This window comes from Falco biarmicus, chromosome Z (genome assembly GCF_023638135.1).
Source record: "Falco biarmicus isolate bFalBia1 chromosome Z, bFalBia1.pri, whole genome shotgun sequence".
NCBI classification, from domain to species: Eukaryota; Metazoa; Chordata; class Aves; order Falconiformes; family Falconidae; genus Falco; species Falco biarmicus.
The window spans coordinates 34,857,948-34,869,828 of NC_079311.1; the positions used below are offsets into that span (position 1 = coordinate 34,857,948).

The 11,881-nt window shown below is 42.7% G+C and overlaps 1 protein-coding gene across 1 annotated transcript; it reads right to left on the reverse strand.

Annotated features, from left to right (window-relative positions):
- Positions 1–1,911: 1,911 nt before the first annotated feature.
- CZH5orf63 (chromosome Z C5orf63 homolog) lies at positions 1,912–11,423 on the reverse strand. Its single transcript, XM_056325285.1, has 5 exons — positions 11,409–11,423; positions 10,124–10,341; positions 5,913–6,033; positions 3,123–3,179; positions 1,912–2,362 (listed from the first exon to the last, which is right to left on the reverse strand). The coding sequence occupies exons 3-5, from the start codon at positions 6,027–6,029 to the stop codon at positions 2,183–2,185; spliced, it is 354 nt and encodes a 117-aa protein (XP_056181260.1). The 5' UTR covers positions 6,030–6,033; positions 10,124–10,341; positions 11,409–11,423; the 3' UTR covers positions 1,912–2,182.
- Positions 11,424–11,881: the final 458 nt, after the last annotated feature.

Here is an 11,881-nt window from a genome sequence, read left to right on the forward strand (position 1 = left end):
TTAATCTTTCTTCTCTTCCTGAAAATATATTTAACTTAGGCATTGTCTGCCTACTTCACATCCCTTCGTTGCCAATAATGCATCAACAGAACTGCAGTAACCCTTGATAAAAAGGTATTGTCGTATGATACATGCAGACAACTGAAATGTGATTCCTTTCTGTCAGAAAGCGTAACAACTGGACTCAGTTACAACAGAACTCTGAGCACTGTGATCCCCTACCAGTGATACATGTTTTCTCTGTTCACTGGATTTATGACAGAGAATGAGGTCACAAGCATCCCTAAGGAGGGCAAAACACCACGTATGACCAAGGATTTTTTAAGAACATAACTGAACTCTAAGGGAAAAGTCCAATATCTTTGGCCAGGAAATTTTTAAAGACACGCTTAACATTTCTCACTTTCATTTTATACTATGAAAGTAGTAGCACTCAGAAAGACATGTTTGGAGTTAATAAATGCCATTTTCATTACTGACTTGGTTCTTTTGGCTCAATTATCATTCACTATTTTTTCTTGTTTCTGGCAGTAACTCAAGTACTAAGGAGAACAACACTTGCTTGAGTAGATAAAACAACCTTAAGTACAACATATGTACATCCCATTAGAAGAAAAATAAACTATTCAGTGTTCATGTGTTTGTGACAGCTGTACCAGACTGTGGTAATTGTTCTATAGATATGACTCTTTTTCAGTGAGTGTGCTGTCTTTAATCAATCACCCTTTTAATTTACAGTAAATGCCCTGTTTCTTGTCTGTTTCAAATGAACATTTCAGCTAGTCTTACAGACTTCTTCAAAGAAGTCTCTTACAGACCTACAGCTTACACATAGTAACAATCTTAAACACCATGGTGGGTTGACCCTGGCTGGACACCAGGTGCCCATCGAAGTTGCTCCATCACTGCACCTTCTCAGCTGGACAGGCAAGAGAAAATAAATAAAATAATAAATAAAATAATAAATTAAAAAAATAAATAAAATAATAAAAGTCCTGTGGGTCGGGAGAGATCAGTTCCTGTCACGGACAAAACAGACTCAGCTTGGGAAAACTACCATTCAAATCAGAGTAGGATAATGAGAAACTAAAACAAAAAAAACCCACCCCAATTTAAAAACACCTTCTTCCCACCCTTCCTCCCAGGCTCAGCTGCACTCCCGACTTCTCTGCCTTCTCTCCCCCAGCAACGCAGGGCGACAGGGACTGGAGATTGTGATCAGTTCCATATTGTCTCTACTGCTCCTTCCTCCTCAGGGGGAGGACTCCTCACACTCCTCCCATGCTCCAGGATCCTTCCCACAGGAGGCAGTCCTGCACAAACTTCCTCAACATGAGTCCCTCCCACAGGCTACAGTTCTTCACAAACTGCTCCAGCGTGGGTCCCTTCCATGGGGTGCAGCGCTTCACAAACAGACTGCTCCAGCGTGGGTCCTCCACAGAGCCACAAGTCCTGCCAGGAGCCTGCTCCATCGTGGGCTTCCCGTGGGGTCACAGTCTCCTTTAGGCATCCACCTACTCCAGTGTGGGGTCTTCCACGAGCTGTGGGCGGCCATCTGCTGCACCGTGGACCTCACTGGGTTGCAGGGGATTCTCTGCTCCAGCAGCTGGAGCACCTTCTCCCCCTCCTTCTTCACTGACCTTGGTGTCTGCAGAGCTGTTCCTCTCACATATTCTCACTTCTCTCTCAGCTGCAGCTGCCCAGGTTTTTTCTCCCTTCTGAAATATGTTATCAGAGCGGCATGCCACAGTCGCTGGTGGGCTCGGCCTTGGCCAGCGGCAGGTCTGTTCTGGAGCCAGCTGGCACTGGCTCTGTCAGACACATGGGAAGCTTCAAGCAGCTTCTCACAGAAGCCACCCCTGTAGTTCACCCACTACCAGCACCCTGCCCTACAAATCCAATACAAACACATTTCACTTTATCTGCCGTGATGGAGCAGCATTTATTCTGTCAATAAAAAGCCAGCCTAGGATAGCAGCAAATGAATGGAACAGAAGATGTTGCTACAGGTGCAGCTGGGCTGGATGATTAATACAAAATAGAATACAAGTCACTCAAGTTTTTTATTACACTGGTACTATATGTTCTAAGAAATGTAAGGCCATATAACAAATACTGCTTTTTCACACAATTTATGTTTGCACAGTCCTTTCAGATACACACCAGAGCAGCTGAATTTTCTTCACTGGTTTCCATCATTTTGCAACTCCAGCTTCATAAGCTGGTCCTCAAACTTTTGAATGTCTACTTGATGCTTCATCAGGAACTTCCCATTTAAATGAAAAACAGGTATGTCATATTTATATTCATCAAACCATGCTGAGTTCTCTGGAAGGGTAATATCCACTTCTTGCAAGATAAACTGTGACGGAAAATAAGTATGTTAGTAGCTACTGGACACTGAAAAACCATACCTGCTTGTCTTTTGATCAGTATTTTCTTTCAGAAATACAAGGGTTGTTTATTGGTGTTTTTACATTTATTCTTCCATGTTGTAGACAGCTGCCCATTTTGTGGATACAAAAGGCACATAGCCACAATCCTTGGCTGCATATCTGAAAAGGACTCCCTACCTAGTCCAGAACAACACGCCTCATCCTCTGTGCAGAACCACCCCCCTGTGAGCACCACCAACAAATATGCCTCTGGCAACACAACAGTTGCCTGTTGGGCAGCATAGTGCAACCCTCTTAATGGTCTGTTAAGTTTCTGCCTTCAAGAAAGTGATCAAAACCCACCTGAAGAATGGCAATCACCTATAGTTTAAATATTTGAAGTCCCACTCACTAACATCCTTCCCAAATGATATCATTGCCTGCTTCATAACAGTTGTAAATTCCTCTATCAGAAAAGGCAACAGTATTTACAAAAGCGGAGATTTTAAAAATAGTTGTGACAAAGTGTATATTGGTTTAGTTTGCCTATACTTGTGAGTAGCATTGTCACAGAATGGTTTTGGATAATGAGTTTTAGGGAAATCAGTGCTGAAATTGTCTTGATGAGGTCACCCAAGAAATAATAACAGATGCAAATAAATCCAAGCCATTTTCTTTTACAAAGAAAGAATCCTGATTAACTGTCCTTTATATACAGAAAATACATACAGTATTGTAATACATTACCCTTCTCTTATATGGCTCAAGCACCTCTTTTGCTTCATCACATAGAGGGCATGGTTTCTAAAAGAAAATATTCAGACCAACTTAAAGCATGCAGTAAAACACAAAGATCATTTGTACCATAAAGTAACGTGCTCAGACTGGAGCGATCACTACTATAAATGTGGGTTCCCTCCCCCATACCACCCTGTCTTACCGCTTTCTAAATCATTATCAGTGCAGCATGGTTGAGAAGAAAATAAATTATTCAGTCACAGAATTTAATTATTTCTCACTTGCTTTTATTTTTCTCATGATACAAATTAACAGTTTTCAACAGCTCTTCCAAAGGCTGATTCAAGGGCATGATTTGGAAGGACATTTACTGACCCCTTCTTTTGGTCAGCAACAATGACTATCCAAAGCATTGCCATCACTAGCTGAAAACAACTGCAGGTACCACTCTGACAGAAGAATGTCCCTTGGCAGAAGGTGAATGAGGAAGTCGCATGAGTAATTTCTAATCTGTTTCAGACTGAGTCACTTGGGTCAGTTCATATAGCAAAAGAAGGTGATTTAAGACAATCTGGCTGACTTTGCCTGAAAGGAATTAATCATGATTCTCCAACCTGCAGAGCTGGGAGGACAGTAAACTCCAGCAGGGAGATCTAGCAAACAGCTGCATTGTTTTGACCAGTGACGGAGTCAAAGAAAACCTCTCATTTTGAAAACTCCCTGATCTTCCACTATAGTTATGCAGCTGACTTCTGCTGATCACACATCATGATCATTAGAGCAGTTCATACCTGACAAGGTGACTCACATGAAAGTGTGTTGCTTCAGTGTTTGTAATGGCAGAATTTATCCTGTAATTCATGTAGCAAAGCATACAGTGGTGAAGGTGATGGCTCTGTCATTCTCCTATGAAGTACCTCTCACAGCTGGAAAAGACCTCCTCTCCCTCCCACTTAAAAGTCTTCCTAAGTCTTGTTTAAACATGGAATCAATCTGAAACAGCTACTTCTTATCTCCTTCGCGTGAATTAATTTGGATTAAATACTCTACTTTTAATTCACATCTAATCTAAATTGTCTTTCCCATACAGACAAGTCCTTGTGCTCTGAAAACCTGTGTAAGATGTTAAATATCAACAGTGCTGCATTCTTACTAGTTCTTGTTGCTTTTGGAGGGACTGATATACCTCATACTGGTGACTGAAAGGAACGTCCCAGAATCCTGCACATCAGTTTTGTAACGTGCCAAGCTCCTTACAGTTAAAGCAGGATATAATCAGTTCCACTAGGGCTGTAGAGAGCCTTCTAACGTAGCAGTCACATAAAGCATTCGACAAACTAAGCTGACTCTTAGCAAAGAATATGTTTTTATTGCTCTGATGGCAAGATTAAGCACTATGTAGTACTAATAACATTGAAACTGGTTTAAAATCAGATAGTGAACCATTTCAACTATCAGTGAAATCTGTTTAATAATAAATAAATACTTAAAAATAGACAGTCCATTTATATTAGTACATATTCTTCAGTAGAACAGTGCAATAGTAGGTCTCTGCCATCACTTTTTTTTTTGTTAATTTGTAATTTTTATGTTTTTTTAAAAAAATTTATGTTAATTTGTAATAGGGCTGCCTGGATAAAGCTGTCCTGGACAACCTTCTCTCTCATATGTGTATTACGGTGGCAAAAAGGATTCCTACTGCTGAGGTAGTAAAAAATCCCTTCCCAAACTGACATATGCTGTGCTGATAGCTAGATCTGTTAGACAATACACATGTGGAAGGGACAGTTTCATTTCTACAGATAACTGCCATTTGTGCTGCATACTTAGACTGCAGGTTTGTGGTCATTTTAAGCTGGCAATGATGCTGAAGGAAGCAGATCCATCTTCCTGTCACTGCTTCTTTTGTGCTGCCGTAAGTAATCAAACAGCTAATCAAACAGCTGCACAGCAAGGCTAGACAGGACAAGTGATCTGAGTTAACAGTAACCTTGCAAAAAAGATATTTTTTTTTTAACTTGGAGCAGCTGTTGCATGAATGTTTGCATTGGCATAAAAGGAGTCTGCCAGGGGAAAACCATTTGGCAGTGCTAGCTTCTGCTGGCTGCAGAAGTCATAGCTCCCTCCTGCCTTCTCTTTTCTCCTTATTCTTAAGAAGAGGGATGAGGGAAAAAGGAGTTAATTGGAATAAGAGTGGATTAGATTATTTTAAAGTAGATTTTGCTTTGCAATTGCCAGTGGTATCAGACATCAAAAACATTTTAAGTTAAAAACACATTCAACAATAGCCCACCTTGGAGAACTACTTGAACTCTATCAGAACTTGAACGCTATTAGAAAAATTGATTTCATACAGTGTCTTAACTAGTTAGAAATTTTAAGACACAAAAGTAATACAAGTAACTTTTTTCCAATTATTAACCCAAAGGTAAGCTCATTATTTCCTACCTTATCACATTTGGATTATGAATGAGTTGATGCTGAATCAGGCAGGAGAGCGAGCTGTGGCAGCTTGCATTGCTCTGATTAATAAACAGATGGTGAGCTTTTATTTGTAAACAGACTGTAGTGTCACTGAGACACAACTACGCTGAAATCTTCTTGTTGGTTGTAACTACTGGCTTGCTACACTAAGAGTATGACTGTGCTATAAAGCCTGGTGTAAAAGACACCCCCAGAGCAAACTGCACAATACTATAAAAGTTTGAAGTGGACAAAAAGCAAAGACAAGCCATTTCATCAGGAATCCACTGATAAATATGCAGTCTTGCCTAGCTTTATTCTGTAAACAACTTTTACCTTGGTGAATAAAGTCAGCACTGGCTTATTTGTGCTGGCTGAACAGAGTTGTCTCCCCAGCGGACTGGATAAATGACTTGCTAGTTGCAATGTTCTGCTCAGAAAACACAGCACCATTGTCCTGTTAAGGAAAAAAGAAAATGTTCAATTGTTTTGTGGCAATCCATAGCTCATGAAATTTAATGTTAAGATAAATATGATACTTCAAACGCAGTTCTAAAATACACACAATCAAACCATTTTCTCAGGATTTTTATGTTCACGGTACCAACATATTAATCAGAAAAATGGTTTACTCTGCAGCAGGCCAGAAACACTGCATAGCTCAAAAAGTGTAGTTCAATTTAGAAAAAACCACCAATGCTACCTTGCTTAAATGCCTCTTTTGAATTTCTTAACAAAAATGCTGACATAAATGCATTCCACTGTTTCAACTGCATAGATGCCTGTAAAAATTACATGATATTAACAAAATGCAAAGTGCTGTGCTTTGAACATCCGTAATCTTGCTGCACTGCTTGACATATTCTACTTACTCAAATTATTCCATGAAAAAACTGATCTGTACCTAATCAGAAGATGAATACAATGCTTTTTGCTAGTGAATAAAAAGCTGCAGCAAAGGCAATTTAACTTGGTAATATTAAAAGCACACGCATTACCCTGAGGCCTTCCTGCAACATAAAATTAATTAATGAAAGATGTTGATGGATTTGTGATTTCTTTGGGAGAGTTTAAGTAACTTTAGTGTTGTTGAGGGATGCCACACTGGAGCCCTGAAGGCACCTATTCATAATAACACTAACAACAGTGCTTTCTCCAAACTCGTGTCTTAATGGGACCTTTACAAGGCATTTTAGGACTGAAAGCAAAAACCAGAGCAAAAGGGAGTCTGCATAGAGACTACTGGCAGATGCGACACTTGACATCAGAATTTACACCCCGGAAATCAAGTCCTTTTACAGATGCCAAACTGCTTCTGTACCGTATCTGTTCAGGCATGACTTACCCATAGTTCTAACTACAGCTAACCACAAACACGCAATGTAATGGCACAAGTTCAAACAACTTAAGTGCAAGCAGGACTACATTGTGACTGACAATCACGTTTTAGGATGTTCAGTAAAAAAGAGCCTAGTGCATTTACAGAACCTCTCAGTACTGATATTACAGTTTTGTTTTAAGAAAGACAGTTTAGCTAGCATAACTGCTAAGGAAGGACAAAATATTGCAGTGGACTCTAAAATTAAGGGTGCTTAATTGTTATGTTTCTAAGCAACAACCACAAGGAAAATCACATGGGTGACATGACACTGCTTCACCAGCCTTACTGCAGTGTCAAAGACACCTTTTTTCCCCAAAGGACCCTGGTAAGGGTAACTTGCCATATTTCTAGAAGAAGCTTCAACAGAGAAAATACAAAGAAAAGGTACTACCCTTCGAAAATTATAGTCTGAATTATCAAATTTCAGACGCTAGGAAATAATTATTTTCTTTTTCAATTTGTTTGACCATGTAAAAATAAAGTTGTCTAAACCAGAGTATTCTGCAATGAATGGGATTTGTGTTTACTGTTTAGTTTGGAACAGAAAGGGTTCTTCATCTGGATGTGTCAGGCTTGATACTAGTAAAAGTCAGCTGCAGGGCAGAGTGGTATGCTTGCTGTTAGTGCAAAGTTGCTGGTGACCGGCACAGCACACACTGCCATTGGTCATAGACCTTGGAAGTTACTGCTGTTGTTTTACTTAGCCAGGTCGAAATCTGATTGTCCAGGATTTTACACAATAAGTGCAAAAATAAGCTTGGAACCTTTTGGAAAAATGCAAATCTGGATGCCAGTAAATAGCCTCATTCTCAGTCATACTTGGAGATTTTTACATCCACAGGAAATAGGTGCCCGGAATGGATGTGATCTTGGCATTAAAAAAAAAAAAGAAAATAAAAAAATCACAACATGTCAGCTTACTCACATGCATGATAAAAATGTCAAAACAAATAATTTGCATTCTTGCAAGTTTTTAAATGAATACTTTTGTTGCCAGCCTAGCAAGCCAAATTTTGTGCCTTAAAAACAAGGAAAGCACTCCCAAAATGTTCTGTGAACAGTGGAATTAATAAAGCCTAGATTTCCATGTACCTTATTCCCCCATATATACATGTATGTGTATAAAATGTCTCTGGTTCACTCTTTATGCCTCCTTTTTTGATCCCTCCACCCTCTGGTAAATTTGAGTCCAGTGGACAATTCCTAACAAAACATCAACTGAAGGGGCACAAGCAAGGCAGTATCAGTAGCTAAGCTTCAAGATCTCACAAAAAGAAAGAAGCTAACACAGTGTCTTACTTCTTTAAAAATTTTAAAGACTTATAAGCAATAATGTCTTTGGAATTCAGGAGCAAATCTTCATTGCTGTGTACTACTACTGAAGCAAGAGGAAGTTGTTTCCAGAGTTAGCATAAGACTGCCTGAATGTTTTTATAAATAAGCTAAGAAAAACAGAATCCTGGCTGCCAATATAATCACCTATGTAGAATGATGCTAAGGCCATACTGTAATGCCAGTTACAAAAAGACTCAAAGGAGTAAACCTAATTCATAAAGTGATACCACTCTCCATCCAGGCCCCTGTTAAGCTCTGCTATTTCATCAGCAAAAAGGAGTCTGACACTTCTAACCTTGAGGGAGGGCAAGATTCTGTCAGATGGCATCATGTTCCCACTGTATAGATGATACAGCTTGACCTCCCTATGTTTCTGAAGCCCACAGCTGCCAGACAGCATCATTAGGAAGGCCAGCAGTCAGACCTGCTGCATCTAATCTGGGCTAAAAAACGGTGCAACTCCAGCCTCACAGAATTGCAACTATGGCTCTGCCCCCGTAAGATGAAGTAAAAACATCATGCATAAAACCAAATAGCAGGGGTTTTGCACAGACACTGAAGGGTTCTAATATTGTGAAGGGTTAAGTATAGTTGCTTGTGATCAGGAGCTGATGAAAGTGAATATCCAATCACTCATCAGGCAAATCTAGTGCAGCAGCTCAATATGTCTGAACAGCATCCCAGAGCCACATGGGTGTTTAGTGTGTGCATACTACCATCGTGTGAACAAGCAGGTTCCCAATACTGGCCTGCACTAAGCTGAGCAACATTGCTGGAATGCAGAGCTCCAGTGTCAGAGGTCATTTCCATGCTGGTTTCATCACTGACAAAGAGGAAGGAAAGTGTCTCACAGATATGCTAAGGTGTTCACATCCTGCTCATATCTGTAGCAGATCTGTCTTTTGTTATGGAGGAACTAAAATGCTATAAGCATAGACAAAATCTTTCAGCATGATTATTCTAGAGCTCTCTTTAGCCTATCCCCAAGTAATTATAAAGATTTGTTTGAGGAAAAAAATTAATACGCAGATGTAAAGAAGGATGCTTGCAAACTTCAGAACTTTCCCTCCCCTATACTACAATGCCACAAAATTATTTAACAAATGATGCGTCCAAGTCTGGACTTGGCCCATGCTGTACTTCGCAAAGCCAAACTGGACTCATTTCCTGTTAACAGAATTTCCATCACCTAATGAATTCTTATCTGCTGCAAAAATAAAATGTGACACTAAAACTAACCAAGACTTAGATGAGATAATTATCTATATAAACCTTATCCTGGCATCAATCAAGGAAAGGCAAGCATGGCTGTCTTTTTCACTAACAATGTAACTTTTAATGATGCTATATACTCTTAAACCTTAGCTTCAAGTCACCAACATACTCTTGCTCTGTGGTTCTCAATGTTTTACAGGCATAATTATCGATATATTTATGTCTTGTTTCCCATGGATTTGTATACATATACACAAGGATGAAATTATTATGAACTTGCAGGCATCTGTCTGTATACACTTTGCATTAATGGAGTATTTGATTTTGGAAGCCTAACCTGGGTTTGACCGAATAAATGGATTTGTCTGGACAAATCACACCTCTTTTTGCAAGATAACAATAACACATCAGAAACATGGGAAATGTTACATTGAAAATGTCCTAGAGGTATTCAGCTCTTTGACCTCAAGAAACTTTGTAAGTGTGTATTAAACTGACTCCTACTCTCCATTTAATCCTCATTCTAGCATGACAAAAGGCGTATCAAAGGAAAGCAAATGGGGACAGTAAGCGGGTGCAAATGTAAGAGCCTGCTGTTATCAGTTTGATTACTTACCAGGGAAATGCTGAACAACAAAATACGGTGCCACAGCAAGAGACGGAGGAGCACAAGTGAGTAGGGACACCAAGTCCTGTAGTCGAGATCCACACAAAGCTTTTACATCAGCAGCTTTTCAGAGGAGGCATGCAAAATACAGGAAAATCTTGAACTTCTTTTTGCAAATGCACATAATTCTAAAGGTCTTTAAGGAAGAATCAGGTTTTTACATCAACCTAAAATTCAAAAACATCAATAATATCACCTGGTTCCATGAGGTGATGTTATATAATAATCAATGCCTATTTCTACACATTTTCTCCTCCAAACTACAGTAATCTGAGGTAAATGCCACAAACCCATCGCATTCCACCCCCAAAAAAGACGAAAAGTACAATTTCACCCTAATATTAAAAAAATTTTGCTTTGTGATGCCTCTAGAGGTGTCCATTCTAGACTCTGGTCCAAGGCATATGCTCCAAGTTTCAGTTTTGATTTAAAGAATCAGTCATCAATACGCGAGCTGAAGATATCTTTATTCGGCAGCGCTGGGTGCATGGGGGATCACTCCACCAAAGTCATGCACACCGAGGGGCCTTTTCAGTCCCTTCTTTATACAGGCTACTCATACTTCATTCATTCATTCAGTTTGATCATTCATCATTCAGTTTGAAAAACAATCAGTAGGTTGCTGTAATGGCCACAAGACCACTCCTGGAGACTAAGGAACTTGCATAGACAATGGACCATTATCACAAAGTAAAATGATAATAGAGTTTAAAAGCCTGTTTAAAACACTTCCATTTGCAAACTCCTCAGCTAAATGACCCTTTGGCCCCCCCCGGGCCGGGGCCGAGCCAAAAACCGGTCAAAGCGTATCCCGCGGTCTCCCGCTCCCTCCCGTGACAGCGTGCCCGTCGCTGGCCATGGGCTTGCCTGTAACAGCAGCGCCCTCTACAGACAGGTGGGTCAGAGCCCACCGCAACACCAGCGAGCGCCGGGGGCTCGCCCGCGCCGGCTGCCCGGGGCGCAGCCTGCAGCGCGGCGGCCCGCTCGCCCCCGCCCGGCTTCAGCCCTCCGCGGCGGCCGCCTCGGGCCCGGTGCGGGCGGGGGACCCGTCCCCGGCCTGCCGCACGGCCCGCACCGCCAGCACCGGGAAGGCCCCTGCGGCGGCGGTCCGGGCCCCGCGGCCTGGCGCGGCGCTCGGCACCAGGCGGCGTTAGGCCGGGCGGGCCGCGGGCGCGGACGGGGCGCTGCGCGCCGGGCTGGGCTTGCGGCAAGGGCCGGGGCTGCGGGCACCCACCTGGCGGCGGCGGCGGCCTGCCGCCTCCGTCCGTCCCCCGGCACACTCCGAGGGGTGGCGGGCGAGGCCCTGCCGCGAAGGACGCGCTGCCTGGCGAGGCCGGCCTGGCGGGGGGCGGTGCCCTCCGCTCCTTCGGCGCCCCGCGCTGATAGGCCCGTCGGTCGGTCGGTCGGCCGCCCTTCGCCTCCGCCCCGCCCCGCCCCGCCCCTCGCCTGGGGCCTCTCGCGAGCTCCCAGCTCCCCCGGCGCCTCCGTCTCCCCGAGCGCGCCTCCTGGTACGACACAGCCCCGCTCAGGCCCTGCCGGCGGGGGGCGCTGCTCTGACTCCCGCCCACGTTCTCCCCGGGCCGCGGGATCCCTGCGGCCGGCGCTGCCCAGCGTGCCGGGGGCTGAGAGCGCAGCCGGGGCCGGACGCCCTTCTTTCCTGCGGCACAGGGTTTTTGGCTTGCAGTATCAGCCCTGCGCCGCTCTGGC

Excerpts from the sequence above, each read along its gene's own strand:
- CZH5orf63 (XM_056325285.1), bottom strand. The coding sequence starts at position 6,029 with ATGGTGCTGTGTTTTCTGAGCAGAACATTGCAACTAGCAAGTCATTTA. Across the intron at positions 3,180-5,912 it reads TGCTGACTTTATTCACCAAG|AAACCATGCCCTCTATGTGA; the intron begins GTAAAAGTTGTT and ends ATTTTCTTTTAG. Across the intron at positions 2,363-3,122 it reads TTGAGCCATATAAGAGAAGG|TTTATCTTGCAAGAAGTGGA; the intron begins GTAATGTATTAC and ends TTTCCGTCACAG.